Source organism: Sciurus vulgaris, assembly GCF_902686455.1.
Source record: "Sciurus vulgaris genome assembly, chromosome: 3".
In the NCBI taxonomy this organism is placed as follows: Eukaryota; Metazoa; Chordata; class Mammalia; order Rodentia; family Sciuridae; genus Sciurus; species Sciurus vulgaris.
Genome location: NC_136463.1, coordinates 127881724 through 127898185, shown reverse-complemented (window position 1 = coordinate 127898185; position 16462 = coordinate 127881724). Strand labels below are relative to the sequence as shown.

Genomic DNA, 16462 nt, shown 5'->3' with positions numbered 1-16462 from the left:
TTCTGAGCTATACTCTCAAGCTCATGGAATGAGTTTTGATGTCTCCATTAATGTTTTCCTGAAAGTTTTACTTAGTCATCAACATTTAAAAATCAGGGGGCTGGGGAGATAGCTCAGTTGGTAGAGTGCTTGCCTTGCAAGCACAAGGCCCTGGGTTCGATCCCCAGCACCAAAAAAAAAATCAAATTTCTGGCATAATCTGAAAAATTGGGAGATGCAGTAATTTGGTTCTGCATACCAACAATTGGCACATACTTCATGGTGGCTTCCCTTTCAGACCAGGCCTGCTTCTGTTCTCCACAGCCCCTGTCTCATGTCTTTATGTTACCTTATGGTCCTGGGAGCACCTGAGTTTGACCAGACCCCTACTCCAGGATAACCAACAACTGCTCAAAGTGAATGGCTGATTGCACTGTCATTATTTGCTGTCTCCACTGAGATCAGGGACTCCTTGAGGACTGGAGTATCACTTGTTTTATGTGCTTGTGCACCTGTAGCCCCATGCCTGGCACAAAGGAACTCAGTACAACTTTGATTAATGAATCTCTGAAGTTCAAGTCTTTGCAAGCATTTGACTACAGATGTAGAAGTTGAAATTGTAGTGATGCACCTCAGGTACAAAAGTTCAGACATTCTGAGCATGAGGATTTCTAATCCTTACAATCTTAGATCAGTCTGTCTGTGGAAGATGTGACTAAAGGATGGGCATGGTGATGGAGGACATTTCTTGCCAGATCAGTTCAAATTCTCTGGATCTCTTTTGAGTCACAATATGCATACCAAAGACCCTAAGGAATTCTGTAGCCAAACAACAACTAAGAACCTACTTTACTTGGTTTAAGGGAATGTTTCCTAATCACCTCCCTTGTCATTATTTTGACACCCAACCTTTGATTTTGTAACATTGCCCTCTTCCCAGATATACTAAACAGCAAGCTATTTTTTAGTAATGGTGAACTGAAAGTATCCTGGCTAAGAGAATTTTGCAAGAATTTTGGGACAGTCCCAGGGGTCTGGGCCCCTGGGGTCTCTCCCAGGGTATTGCTATAATGGCATTGGGAAACATGGTTTTCACTTGTGGGCTTGTTACAAATCAGTTTTAAGCTCTCTGGTTTCTTTTTCTCCTTTGGGCCATGAATCTCTGAAGATATAATAGCTTACATTTGTATGGCACCTAATAGTTTCCATTATTCACATGCATTTCTCAGTTTCTCCTTGCAGCAACCCTGAGGATAGGAATTATTACATTTTATAGATGAAGAAATGAGCTGAGAGTTTCAATGATTTGCTTGCCATCCAAAGCTAGCCAGGAACAGTGCCCAGACTTAAACTCTTCTATTCTAGATCTGATGCTCCTTGGTACTCCATCATTGTGTGTGTGTGTGTTTCTTGAACACATTAGTTAGCTTTTTGGACAAATCAGAATATTTGCTATACATTTCTAGATTTGGGGATTGTAATCCCTTCCCCCAAACTAACACACAGATTCTGCTGTTGTCTAGTGAAGCCTGAAGCCCACTATGGGAAGGTACTACAACTGATGGTTCTCGCACTTCGTTGGCCTGGAGTACACACAGGGGCGTCGAGGGCACTCAAATTGCGCTGAAGAGTCCCAGGGCACAGCCCAGCCTCTTGCTCCTTCACCTAGTCCTTCCCACGCCATCGCCACCGTGCCGCAGCGAACAAGCCCCAGCTGCATCCAGACGTTTTCTCCGAGGAGTTGCAATCTCGCCTCTTATTTCCCACTGTCCTGTGGGAGGAGCCACTCGCGTGAAAAGCCTTATTTTCCGAAAGCCTTTAACCCGCTTGGCGGTGCCGCTTGATGTTTTTGCATTCTCTAGGTCTGGAAAAGGCGGGACACAGGCTGGCAGCGTTGCCGGGGCGAGCTCCGTGGTTTCCAGCTCCCCGGGGAGGCGAGGGTCCTTCACCCGCGGATCGCCTGAGGGAGGGGAAGGAGGTGGTGCGGGAGCAGGGACCCGGAGAAGGGAGGGTGAGAGGGGCAGGGGACGAGGGGGGGAGGGGAAGAAGTGGGGGCTGGGAGAGAGGAGAAGAGGGAGGAAGGGACGGGAGGAGGGCAGGGGGAGGAAGCCCAGCGCCGCCCGCACGGCGCCCTCCTAACCGTGCGCCGAGCGCGCCGCCTGGGCCCTAAGCAGTCGTAGGCAGGAGGCGACCCCCGGTTTCCAACGTGGAAAGACCGCGCAAACTTTGGGGCGCGCGGACCCGGGAAGTGAGCGGAGGGCCTGGACCACGCCGTGGGACCCGGCGCGGCTCCAGGGCGCGAGGCAGCTGCTGGGGCCGGGCCAGGGCTCTGGCCTCTACCCGAGGATTTATGCGCCGCTCTGGGTCTGGCCGAGCTGTGCTTTCTGTAGAAGGCAGAGGCCAAAAGTCCATCTCGGTTCTGGCTCTCAGATCGGAACGGGGGAGCTGGAGGGTCAGAGGTTCCGGAATCCTCAGCGGCTCCTCCAAGGGGCTCCTGGGCTCCTGGAAACTTGCAGAGGAAGGGGAGCTTGTGAGCAGGAGTGAGCCCCCATGAAGGATGAGGTTCTCTGGTTCAGGAATTCCGCTCTCCCAGCCTGTGTGAGTGGTGGGGTGAAGGGTAGGGTCACCTGAAAGGAAGATGGCTTGTCGGGGTTCATTGGGTAGGTGGTTCACAGGGAGGTCCTGTTTCTCTAACATGACTAAAGTGCTGAGCATCTTAACTAGTGTTGCAGTGATACATGCAAGTAACGCACTCTACCAACTGAGCTATATCCCCAGGCTCCCTATCCCATGCTCCTAAGGCAGGTTCCCAGGCTTTGGCAAACCCTGACCAAGGGACTGGGCTTCTTCTGTGGCGATGACGTTTCATTGAAAGTGTGTAAGTGGATTATGAGGCGCTTTTGAGACTAGTGTTTGGGAATGAGGAGTGGGCAGTTTGGCCGGAGAGGGAAGAGATCGCAGGGGAGGCTGGAGAAGACCAGGGTAGAGAAGACCAGGTTCAGGCTTGTCAGCTGATGGACAGGAGGGACAATTGTGGGTGGGCAGGAGGATCCAGTGCATTGGGCATCTGGGCCCACTGAAGGTGCTTGTGTGGAGAGGGAAAGAACTCTCCACGCTCATTCCCTGGGTTGGCCTCCCAGGGCAAAGGGCGGTGAGGAGGGAGCAGAGAGAGTGTGTGAGGATCCAGGGTTGCTACAAATTGAGAAATAGAGGGACCTTTTTCTCCCTCGTTCTAGGTGGAAAAGGAAACTTGGTTCCTCTTTGTTTAACACGAAGGCAGTGGAATGGGGCTCTCACTGGCGGTGAACAGAGATCTTCCTTGGAGGACTCCATGCCCACGGCAGCCTAAGCGAAGAGTTGCTTGACAAAAGCGAAGGAAGCAATATAGAAAAAGAGTGAGAGACACCCTGGAGAAAGCCAGGAAATAGCGTTTGCGCTTCTCGTCCTCGGGCCTAGTTGCACTTAAACAATGACGGTGCAGAGGACGTACATCCAGCCCTCAAATTCCCACCTGCCCAACAGCCCCTTGCCTGAGCCACCAGCAACCCGGATCCTGTGCCCAAAAGTGCTATTCTGGGCTTAACTCAGCTGCTGGAAGCAGGAGAGAAATCCGGGGACTCCGGGGTCTTTGCTGAACCGGATCCCGGTGGGAGGGAGCGCGCACTGCAGAGGCCACACAGGCACGGAGGGGCGCTGCTGGCCGTCGCTCTGCCGCGCCCCACCCCCCCGGAAGTGCGGAGTGGCAGCCGGCTGCGGGCCTGCCTCCGAAGTCCTTCGGCCTGACATCCCCAGCAGATGTCAGTCTGGGAACAGGAAGCAAGTCTGTTTGGGGTTTCTAAAAATAAATAAATAAATAAATAATAACCACAACCACAAGAACGGTCTTTTATTCCCAAGTTTAAAAAAAAATGCTTTAATGACTAGAGCATTTAGCACATCGGGGGTTTTCATTGTTTTCAATTATGTGCAATTCTAAAAGGAGAGCACAAATTCTGAGCCTGAATGGGGAATTGTGGGGCTGCGGATTTGTGCTGTTTTAAACATTTGCTTTACTACTTTAAGAAGAGAACTGTAAAATAGAAATAATGATATATTATTACAAGTAAATTACACTGTGGAGTAGCATTAATATTGCAGTTGAAACCTAGAATTTGAAATAAAGATGGAAATATTCATTTGTACATAGTTTTTGTTCTTAGAAAAATGATGTGGAATGAGGCAAGAAGCTTCCCTCTGCGTGTGCGCGGCGGGCGGGGGCTGAGGCTCCCTGGCCAGGGCTTGGCGGGGCCGAGGGGCCTGGGCTGCCCCCAGGGCTTCAGGCCCGGGGCTGGCACGTGCTGGGGTGCTCCAGGCTACCTCCAGCAAGGGCTCGAAGCGGAGGCCACACCGCTCTGAAGCCCGCTCCTGCTTCTGGCTTTCTGCAATCTAGAAATAAGGGAGAGCGACAGAAGAGATGGGTATAGAGGACTGCGGGAATTGAAGAGCGACCACTGCAGAGGAGACATTCTTCGCCCTGGGTTGCAGGGGATCAATCCAGGGCCTTAGGCATATTAGGCAAGTGCTTTTCTACTGAGCCACATCCCCAACCCTACCCTCTTTTTTTTTTTTTTTTTTTAAACACCCCACACACCCCAGGCGTGCAAATGGACTCATCTGTATTGATGTGAGAAGTGGGTGTTGGGGGTGGGTTCTCTCCCCACCCGCTTAATGTACTAGGGATTGAACCTAGTCATCGAGCCACATGCCCAACCTTTTTATGTTTTATTTGAGGACAGGATCTGGCTGAGTTGCTTAGGACCTCGCTAAATTGCTGAGGCGGGCTTTGAACTCATGATCCTCCTGCCTCAGCTTCCCAACTCGCTGATTACAGGCCTGCGACACTATGCCCGGCTAAAAACAAAACAAAACAAAACAAAGCAGTAGATACTGCGGTCTTGGAAGGTGGGTGGGGTTTTTAGATGCTTAGGGACAGAAACTGGATAAGATAGGAGCAAAAGAGGGTAGGAAAGTTTTACTCTTTGCAATCAATACCTCTCTTTTCAGAAACAGCCCCTATTGTCAGGCCTGGTCCCCATCTAGGTTTTCTCTCCCCTCTGGGAAGAAGGCTGGGAGAAGATTAGGGTCCATAATTTCCCTCTATTTATTTATCAAAGTGTCTTTTAAATATATACATAGTGGTACTTTATTATTTTTTGCCAGGGATTGAGATCAGGTTACTGCTAAGCCACATCCAACACTTTTTAATATTTTTATATTCATATTTTTAGTTTGTATGTATTTATTTTATTTTAAGTTACCCCGGCTGGCCTCAAACTTGAGATTCTTCTTCAGCCTCCCAGGTAACTGGGATTATAGGCATGTGCCACCTGCCCAGCTGTTTTTCTTTAAGCAAACTGAAATAATACAGCTGAGCTCCACTGACTAATTTTCTGAACCAAACCCCAAGGCCTGCCATATCAGTAGTAAATGAGCCTTTAGGCACACCCCATCACCTTAGACCAGGCCGCACACAAGTGGATCCATTCCCTGACATGGTCCTGCCCACACTGCAGAGCTCTCTTGGCTGGGTCCAGGCTGCATCCTTATCTACTCTTCTCTGAACCACCTGCTGCCTCTGCCCCAATGGGCCTCCAGCAGGGCGCTCTCCTTCACCACCTGTGCAGTCTACTGAGCTCACCATTGCAGACTCTACCTGGCTGCCCAGGCTGTATGCAACCTCCAGGGTGACTCCTCACCCCATAACACCCAGCACTTACCTTTGAGTCTTGACACTCTGGATCTCTCTCATTTGATCGGGAGTTCCCTTGGTTTATATTTGTATCCTTGTTCATGGAAGGGTATAACAACAAATAACGAAATGAATGCATGAATGAATGATATGAACGAACGAATTGGCAGTGTCTGAAGGGGGACAGGGGAGGGAAGTTCTATTCATTTAGCATATTACCATCCTGCAGGATAGACATGATCTCTCGCAATTAAAAATGATGAAACTGAGGATTTGAGAAGTTTAGTAAATTTGTCTAAAATCACACAGCCAGGAAAGAACAGAGCAAGAATTAGAATTCAGGTCTGCCTGACTCCCCAACCACCTGCTGTGGTTTGAAAGTCCCCTCTAAAACTCATGTTGAAATTTGGTTGCTGTGTGGCTCCTCCTTCATTGGCAGGATTAATATTGTCATAACCCCCTTTGCCTCTTGCTTTCCTGTGATTATACAGGAAAAAGGCCCCTTGACAGATGCTGGAAACTTGGATTTCCTAGCTTTCGAAATTGTGAGTCAATAAGTTTCTGTTCATTATATATTATTTATACTCAGGTTTTCTGTTATAGCAGCACAAATAGGCTTTATTCATAGTGAAGTGAAAAAGAGAATAGATTAGTGGGTCTGTAATCCCAGAGACTCAGGAGGCTGAGGTGGGAGGACCACAGATTCAAGGCCAGCCTCAGCAACTTAGCCAGACCCTGTCTTAAAATTTAAAAATAAAAAAAAAGTGTACGTGGGTGGGTGCACTGGGGAGTATTTCAGTGCTAGCGTGTCCTCCAGTGCCAACAACAACAACAAAAGTTGTTGTAGAACTGGGGGTGTAGTTCAGTGGAAGAGCACTGGCCTAGCATGTGTGAAGCCCTCGTTCAAACCCCAACACTGTGATAAATAGATAAAATAATAGATAGAGAGATAGTTATTGTAATGGACTGTAAAACTCAAGAGGTGATAAGGCTGGGACCTTCCCCAGTGCAGGTCACATAACAGAGGCTCCCCCAATGAAAACCATCGTCTTTTTAAAAACTCTAATCTCAGAAGTGACATTTGATAACTTTTGAGGGTTGTCCTGCTCTCTAGAAGGCCAGTGACTGAGCCCAGCCCACACTCCAGGACACGCGAGGCTGTGAGTACCAGGAGGCAGACCAACCGCTGGGATCATCTTTGGACACCAGGTTTTCTCATTGCTTCTGGGATATCATTGCTTCCAGACCCTTTAAGGGACAGGAACTAGAAAATGTATTTAAAAAAAAAAAAAAAGAAAAAGAAAAGAAAAGAAAATGTATTTTTAAAATAAATTAAAAAAAATTTTTTTAGTTGTCGACGAACCTTTATTTTTATTTATTTTTATGCAGTGCTGAGGATCAAACCCAGTGCCTCACACGTGCTAGGCAAGCGCTCTACCGCTGAGCCACAACCCCAGCTCTAAATAACTTTTTAATAAAGAAATCTCCTCTAATTCAAATCCAACTCTACAGGGTTCTTCCTTACCTTCCTATTCCATGTTGGAATTTTTTTTCCTTCACAATAAGAACCTCGATTCCCCCAAACACCAATACATTTATCGTTGCTGTATACTGTAATGCACCCAAAATACTTTTAGAATTGCTACTCAAATACCATTTCCAACAACAAGCCTTCTAAGGAAATTTCATGGCTTTATAGTTCTATTTGTTCTTAGAACATATCTCACAAAGTGTATGTAGTCAGAATGTTGTATTCTTAGGTCATTTAATTCTTTTTCTTTTTTTTCCTGTGTGGTTCCAGTATCAGTTTCTAATGCAGTTAAGTTCCTTTGTTTCTATTTGTATTTAGTTTTAGGATTTTTCTTTTTTCAATCTTTTAAATTATTTTAAATATAGAAAACTTTTACATGCTATAAAAGTCAAAACTATATATGAAAAAGTACACTCAGAAGTATTACTCCCTTGCTAATTTTTTCTACTCCAATATTCCCAATCCCCTACAGGCATTTGTGTTAGTTTTTAGTTTATTCTTCCTATATTTCTTTTTCTTATACAAAAACTAGCATACTATATGCACCCTTTAGTACTTTGCTTTTTTCACATAAATTATCATAGAAATGCCAAGCATGGTGCTGCATGCCTGTAATCCCAGTGACTCAGGAGGCCAAGGCAGGAGGATTGCAAGTTTGAGGCCAGCCTCAGCAATTTAGTGGGTCCTAAGCAATGTAGCAAGACCCTGTCTCAAAATAAAAATAAAAGATCTGGGGATGTGGCTCAGTGGTGAAGTGTCCCTGGGTTCAATCTCTGGCCACACAAAAAAAAAAAAAAAAAAAAAAAAAAGTATCATGGGCCTATTCCTCAACCCCTTTTCAGCTCATTTGCTATTATGTGAATGGTTTATTCAATTGGCATTGAAGTTGATTCTCACCATTTGCTATGTGTCAGTAAATAACCTTATAGATAGGCAGTTTAATATTTGTGGAAGTTCCTTTAGAGTAAATTCTTGGAGCTAGGATTGCTGGGTCAAAGGGTAAATACATATGTAGTTTTGCTGGGTATTTCCAAATTCCCTCTATAGAAGTTGTACCGTTTTGCACTTCTACCAATGAATATCAGCATTCTCCTTTCCCTACAGCCTTGCTAACAGAGTGTGCTGTCAAACTTTTGATGCGTTGATGATTTGATAAGACTGGCATCTCAATGTAGTTCACATATGTCTTTCTAACTTAGTGGGTGAAATTGATCGTCTTTCAATATTTTTAAGGTTCTTCTACCCACGTTTTCTACATACATGTATGTGAATGGTCCATGCCTTTTGCCCAGTTTTCTGTCAGTTTGTGGCCTTCTCCCTCAATATTTAAATGTTCCTAATGTTCCTAATATTATAGATCAACCCATATCTGTGATAAGTGTTGCACTTTCCCACAGCTTTCTAATTTTCTTTCCATGCAGCAGAGTTGGTTTTTTAAAAACTGTTGTTGAATTAATTACTATTTTTCTTTTATTGCATCTAGATATTTTATTTCCTCATTGAAAGCATTTATTTGGGATTTGGATTGAGCTTAAACTGAGTTTCTTTTTTTGAAATTTTCTTTTTAGTTGTAGGTAGACACAATACCTTTATTTTATTTTTTAAAATATTTTTTTAATGCGGTGCTGAGGACCAAACCCAGTGCCTCATGCTTTCCAGGTGAGCGCTCTACTACTGAGCCACAACCCCAGCCCCTTGAACTGGGTTTGGATGCCTTTTGATATCTTAACATTCACCCCGGCTTTTTTCTGTTTAAAGACAGGGTCTCACCATGTTATCTAGGCCCATCTCACACTCCTGGGCTCGAGCCACCCTCCTGCCTTGGCCTCCCAAGCAGCTGGGAATACAAGCGTGTCCCACTGTGCCCAGCAGTTTCCCCTTCAGGAGGCGAAGGACCTCCTCTTCTCCCACAAAGACAGTGGGGCAGTAAGCATAACCAGTGTAACTGGTTTTTTAAAATTCTGTTTTCCTCTTTGGAGAAAAGAAAGCCAGGTTGGGGATACTAAACTTTCACTGGAGAGGGTAGAAGTTGTCCCATGTCTGTTCGCTCAGCTGGAGGGGAGACCCAGAGCTGCACTTGGTTTGCATTGAGACTTTGAGTCCCAGAAATACTTTCCCCCACCAGGGTATAAATAAATCCACCCATCTTTCTTCTAACACTCGTGTGGTTTCATTTTTCACGTTAGGATTTCTGATCCATTTGCAGTTTACCCTGGTGCTAGGCAAGAAGTATGGGTTCAGCTTTCTAGGCAAGGTGGCCAGGTGGAGTGGGGGTTGAATGACGTGATGGAAATGAATGACAATTCTCATGGTCTGGGCCACTAGGTGGCGTTCCTCTAGGTTCACTTCTAAGGAACTTCAAAAGGAAATGTTGTAAGTCTTCAGAAGAATAAGGAAATGACTTTAGGTATAATTGGCCAAGAGGAAGCCCTAGTAGATAGTTCCCTTCATCTACACAATCTTGGCGTCAGGAGGCAGCTCTGTGCTTCTTTCCCTATGTTAGAAAATATCATTTCCTCTTGTCTGTGCAGTGAGTGTCTCCAAGGAGAGAAGTCCAGAGGAGGCACACTGGACATGCGCTTCCTGGGAAGCCTGGGCCTGACAAGACCTTTTTTTTTTTTTTTTTTTTTTTTTTTTTTTTTTTTTTGTGGTGCTGGGGATCAAACCCAGGGCTTTGTGTTTACAAGGCAAGAACTCTACCAACTGAGCTGTCTCCCCAGCCCGGTTCTAATTCTTGTTGCTGACGACTGGCCCTGTGATTGTAGGCATTCTACTCAGCCTTCCATTCTTCAGTTTCCTCATCTGTAAGACAGAACGTCAACACTGCCCTACCCCTGTGCCAACAATGTCACCGGGATTAAAATGATGTATGTGTGCCACAAGCAGAGAATACTGTGTAAATATGTTCTTACCATTATTGCGGTTACACTTGGTCATATGGATCTGTCTCTCTTGAAGATGTGATAGTCTTAAGGACTTATATTTATTGGGGAATTTTGTACTTAGGAGTTGATTTTTCCTTGTATCCTCAATGTTGCAGAAGGGACACAGCCTTAATGAGAAAATGGGCAACTTAAAAGGACTGTTGAAGCAGAGACCCTTGGTGGGCGTCTACGATGAGTTTTCCCAGGGCCACCAAACTCCCTGAAGTTCTGTACAGGCTTACAAATGTGTCTATTTTTCTTACTTTATGTCAGATTGCTGAAGAGCTTCATGACTTTAAAGAGATTGAAAACCCCAGACCTGAGAAAAAGGGCAAGGCTGTCCCCAGCGCCTTCCCCGCTTTGGTTTCTGGAAGGGCTGAGCTGGTTTTAGTTCCTCCCCAAGGCTCAAGCGGGTCTCATGGCTACTGGTCCCACATCTGCTGCAGCTGGTCTAAAGAGAAAGAGAAAGAGACCTGGAGTGTGTGGAAACTGGAGATGAAAGTCTAAGGTAGGAGGGCTCCAGGGGCAGCCCAGCAACTTGGCGGGAGCAAATCTGGTCTCATAAAACTCTTCGCAATGCCACAGTGGTCTTCTTTCTGTTCCTCAAATGTGCCAACACTGTCTTTCCCCCCGGGACCTTTTGCTTTTAACTCAAATGTTCTTTTCCAGGGTCTTTTGCTGATGGAGGCTTTCTTCTCATTCAGGCCTCAATGGGAATTCATTTCCTCAGGAAATTTCTCCCTAATCATATCATCCCTAGCTCAAATTATCTTCCAAAAACAGTTATTGCCATAAAAAAATCATCTTTTTTTATTTGTTTACTTTTTTCTTCATCCAAATGGCCTTCTCCCCTCCCAGCAGAATGAAAACACTCTTTGGGCACTACTCAAGATGTTAATCCCAGAGTCTACAACAGTGTCTGACACAAAGTCTGAACAAAGCACTCAACACACCCCTGCTGAAAGGAACTGTATTCTTGCTGGAAAACACTGTGCGGGCATCTTTGACTCTCCTCTCTTCCTTGGCACCAACCTCCAAGTCATCAAGTTATCAAAAATGTTTCACATTTGGCTGGGGTTATGGCTCAGTGGTAGAGCGCTTGCCTGGCATGGGTGAGGTCCTGGGTTTGAGTCTCAGTACCACATATAATTAATAAAATAAAATAAAGGTCCATTGACAACTAAAAACAAAAGAAATATTTTTTTTAAAGTCTCATATCAATATGATTTCATAAGTTATTTTGTCTGATATTACAAATGTTAGTGTATGAAACAATTCTACAAAAAGGATAATTATAAATGCATTTCTATTCTGCTTTGTACTATCTAAAAAAAAATGTCTCACACCTGCCCCTCCCACTCCCCACCTTCCCAGGCTTGCTACTTGGATACCTGGTAGCAATAGTCCTATGCCTCTCTTCCTGCTGCCAGATTTTTGTAAAGCTCTGTCTGCCCTATCCCAGCTCAGCATCCACCTTGTTTCTACTCACCTCCTCTCCTGGGACAGCCAAGTCCCTCTTGTGTCCTGTCCTGCTGTTCCCCATAGTACTCTGAGGCTCTGCTTTCCTGGCCAGCAGAACTTGCTCATTTTAGCAGTGGAGTCCAGAAGGAGCTGTATGCAGTTTATCGGGAATCCTAAACCACAGGCTTCCACCCTTGAGGTTCGCGGGGCTTCTGAAGGCAGCAGGGCGGGTAAGGGTGTGAAGAAGGGCTGGGGCAACAGCCCGAGGATGCTTTCTGAGGATGACTTTCGAGCAGGGTGAAAAGAGCCTCACCCAGAGCAAATCTGGAGCCCTAGACAGTTCCCTGGGGATCCTTGGGCAAAGGATGCTGTGGTTGGCTTGACCCAGATCCGCCAAGTCGTTGGAAGAGGTGGAATGGAGTTGCTCACGGGCAGTATGATGGTCTGGTCGCTGCTCTACAGCGGCCTGGATAATGGTCCAAGAGTGAGCTGGTGGGCTGTGTTGTAACAAGAGGGGAGGAATCAAACCCAGTTAAACAGGAGCTCTTGGCTTTGGTAAGAGAGCAAATACTGCCCACGACAGATGATGTGGCCTTTCTGTTTCCATCAAAAACTGTTACCAGGTATGACTGGGTAGGAGTTACCAAGCAATCATTTATACCTCAGAAGAACCCACATTAGAATTGAAGTGGGAAAACTTTATATGGGCTCTTCAGCTCACAATGTTTAGAGACTTTTCCTATGAAAAATTTTATTTCCTGGCCGTCATTATCGTTAAGAATATTTATTTATTTTTAATACCAAATGTCATCATCTACCCTGTAGAGATCATTATATCTTGTACTCTGTGCTATCTCAGCAGAAAAAAATGCTTTCCCCAAATGTGTCAGTTCTATTTTTAAAAAGGTTCAGTGACCTATTTCTGAAAATTTCATACACACTGAAAGAACAGCAGAGTTTATTTAGGTCAGTTCTGTCACTGAAAAAGTACCCCCACCAGGTGTTACCCAGAGAGGTGCCATCTTGCTTTGCAGCTGAGAATTATCATCGAGAAGAGTCTTGAAGGGCCAAGCCAGGGGAGCTCGCACGCTGCACACCTCTCCACGAGTGAACAGCGTCCTGGTGCCTGCACTCCGTCTCAGTCAAACTCAACATTGAGAGATTGCTTAAGAGTCACGCATTTCCTGGGCAAAGACCTTGAAGTGGACAATTGACAAAAGAGGAACTATGACTCGTTGACTAAATGTGGAAAATGGTCGGCTCTTGTAGTAATCCAGGAAATGAAAATGACAACAAAGCTACTCTCCAAAACTAATCTCTGGTGTGAGAAGTCAGAATAGTGATTCCCCTTGGGTGGGGTGGGGGAGGAGAAAATGGGCCATGACAGTGGCTTTAGGGTTCTGCTAACGTTTTTCTTGATCTGGCTGCTACTTAAGCACAGCTGTTTACTTTGTGAAAATTCACTTTGTGATTGGCATAGTTTTTAAATGTGTGATAAACCTGCTATAAAGTTTACATAAAAACAACTCACTTTCTGCTTCTTAGATGATAGATGAATAGATACATAGATAAATAGATCTAGATACAGACATATTTAGTGATCACAGCCTGTTTGAAGTTATCATGAATTTAAATTTTTCAGACATTGCTAGTCTCAGTGTACCTTAATATAGTCCTCCTTAGCGAGCAATTCAGCAATATGAATTTAAAACTCTTAGGAGCATTCATATCTGAATAATTTTACTTCTGAGACGGTATCTTAATTGCCTTAAATGCCAAAAAGTCAATGTGTATGTCTGCATTGCAAAACATTTATAATAAGAAAAAAATTAGAATAGCAAAACATTAAAAGCAGTCTAAATACCCAACAGTTAAGTAACTTTGATACATGATGACATTTTATGCACTCATTAAAATAAACTAAAGTTAGTAATAACAGAAGGAAATACAACATAGTAAGTAGGGGAAGCTGGGTATAAAATTGTGGACATGATTACAGCTGTGTTAAAGAAAAAAAAAAAAAAAAAAAAAAAAAAACCCTACACAAAGAAAACTCTCAGAAGATAGGCCTGTGTTTGAAAAATAGGCCTTGTAGAGATAGCAGAAGCTGTAGGATGAGCATCTGCATGAGTCCCCAAGTCCAATGCAATGAGTTAGTGATATATTTATTTCTTTCCCCCCCCCCCCCCGCCCCAATACCCAACCCTGTTAACATATTTTCTAATAAGTCTGATTGTTTTGGTGACAAAGGAAGGTTCAGGGCATTGTATGTGAACCTCAGAGTATCTTGCACTTTTTTTTTTTTTTTTTTTTTTTGGTACTGGGGAGTTAACCCAGGGGCACTTAACAACTGAGCCACATTCCCAGCCTTGTTAAATATTTTATTTAGAGATAGGATCCCACTGAGTTGCTCAGGGCTTCACTAAGTTGCCGAGGTTGACTGAACTTGTGATCCTCCTGCCTCAGCCTCCCAACCTGCTGACCTTGCACTCTTCACAGAAGGCACTGCTCTCTGGTGGTCCCTGGTCCTCCACACCCTCAGCAGGTGCCTAATGTCATATGCCAGGCCACAAGGAGCCAGTGTTATTTTGGAGCAAACTGCTTACCTGGTTTCCTTCTTTCTGCAGGACTGACTGGAAACTGTCGCATCTAGGGGAATATTGAAGACAAGTGTAGGGAATTCAGGGTGGAACTTTATATTTTTTTGGATAGTAAAGAGGGTTCAGTGGGCAAGTCAACTGCTGAGTGACAGGTAACCTCAGTGCCCAGCTCATTCATTCATTAGCTCCCTGTCTGAGGCTCTTCTGGTTCAGTGAGAACCATGCCACCTTATTCCTTCTCTAAAGTCACTTCTCTGTCCTTTCCTTCCAGCCAAACAACTTGAAAGACAAGTCTTTGATAAACTTCAAAATCCATCCCCCTGCCACCCTGCCCCCATCCTCACCGGGTCACCGATCCTGAGCTGCTCTGGCTTGTATTGGGACTTGGTTGGAAGGCAGCTGGGACAATGGTGCCTGGCCTGGGGAGAGAGGTGCTGTTGAGATTGTAGCCCTCTTCACCACCCTAGTCTGTGACTTCCTGGAACCCTGCTAATTCATCTTGTTTGCCAAGGAAACTCAGCACTCCCTGGGCCACCCCACACAGATGGTCTACCTTCCTCCTTCTGCCTTCCAAAGGCATCCAGGACTCAACCCTCTCCAGGTCTCCTCCACCTCTGATTGCTTCTCCATGGACTCTCCTAAAATATTGGGCATTTCCTCGGGAATTATTCCCTCTCTCTGCAATCTCTAACCTCCATTCCCAAGCTTCAATTACTTCCTGTTTCTTCCCACGTCCCAAATTGAGTAGTTGAGAAGGTGGGCAGGGTGCCCTCACCTCTATCTGCATGTGATCTTGAATGAGTCCTTCATCTCCTTGCAGCTCAGTTTCATCTGTAATGTGGAGATGATTGCAGTGCTTACCCCATAGTATTGGTAAGAAGACAGTGCAGGCCCTTCCTAAGTCTGCAGTGTGTGTTGGTCAATATTAATGTCAGCCTGGGTCTCTTCTCATTCCAAGATTCATTCATCCAAAGACCCCTGAACACCTACCTCCATGTATAGGTCCTTTGGTGCCTGCTGCCATTTCCCAGATTCTCAGTCCCTTTCAGCACTCACTGTTTGGGCCTTGTTCACCCAGAGCCTCATTCCCTCATCTGTACTGAGGAGTTAGGGTTTTGTGTCTGTACTAAACACACACACACACATTTTTCCTAGCCTCACAGTATGCCCTCAACAGTATAATGACAGCTATGTACATGGCATTTACGTTGTATTGGGGACTACAGGGAATCTAGAGATCTCTAGACTTTAAATCTGAGATAATTTCAAGTATATGGGAGAGCAGGGCATGGTGGTACAGACCTGTAATCCCAGGGACTCAGGAGGCTGAGGCAAGAGGATTGCAAGTTCGAGGCTAGCCTCAGCAATTTATGAGACCCTGTATCAAAATAAAAAATTAAAAAGGCTGGAGATGTGGCTCAGTGTCAAGTGGAACTGGGTTCAAACCCCGGTACTAAAAAAAAAAAAAAAATTAAATAATAAAGTGTGCAGGAGAATGAGTGTGGCTATATGCAAATACAGCACCATTTTACATAAGGGGTTGAGCATCCCCAGATTTTGGTATTCACAGATTTTGGTATCGTCGAGGTATCCAGAACCAGTCTCCATGCATACTGAGGACATGGTACAGGGGCGAGGGAAGGAGTGGACGGGAGATCGCGGGGGCAGATTGAGTGGAGTGCACTAAGGGCTCTGGTCGCTGCTCAGCATACCATGGATGTGAGAGTCTGGAGCTCAGGCCTGGAGAGAGAAAATGGGATGTGGTCACCAATATAAATACAGGGTAATTGAAGTCACCAGCCTGAATGTGAAGAGGCCTTGTAGGAAATACAGGTGGAGGTAGAAGCCAGAGCTCCAGAAAACCTCACAACTTACTGGGTGGGCCGAAGTGTGGCAGGGAGCAGGGGGTGTCTGAGCAGCCCAGTGGAAAGAGGAAGCAAGTCACAGCAACAGCAGGGCAGAGCACCCCATGAGCACTCATCCCGAGTTGACGCTGTGCCAGAACCTGCACGCAGGGTTTTGTGCACATTATCTCAAAGAGATAATCCGTTGAGGAGCTGCAGAATGCTAAAATAAACTCCATTCTGTAAATGAGTTAACTGAGGACCAGACAGGTTGAGTAACTTGCCCAAGGTCACACAGGTAGGAAGTGGGGAGCAGGGATTCAACTCTTCCCTGAAACTAGATGCCATTCCTTTGAGAGTGAGGTTGGAAAATTGTCCGAGGAGATGGTTACCAG

General features: G+C 45.4%; 1 protein-coding gene across 1 annotated transcript; it reads right to left on the bottom strand.

Annotated features, from left to right (window-relative positions):
* Nucleotides 1-3558: 3558 nt before the first annotated feature.
* Nucleotides 3559-11782, bottom strand: LOC306655759 (uncharacterized protein; the record flags this gene model as incomplete). Its single annotated transcript, XM_079130380.1, has 4 exons — nucleotides 11652-11782; nucleotides 5736-5801; nucleotides 4217-4404; nucleotides 3559-3751 (listed from the first exon to the last, which is right to left on the bottom strand). Exons 1-4 carry the CDS (start codon nucleotides 11703-11705, stop codon nucleotides 3559-3561), a joined length of 501 nt encoding a protein of 166 aa, XP_078986506.1. The 5' UTR covers nucleotides 11706-11782.
* Between the last annotated feature and the right edge of the window lie 4680 nt (nucleotides 11783-16462).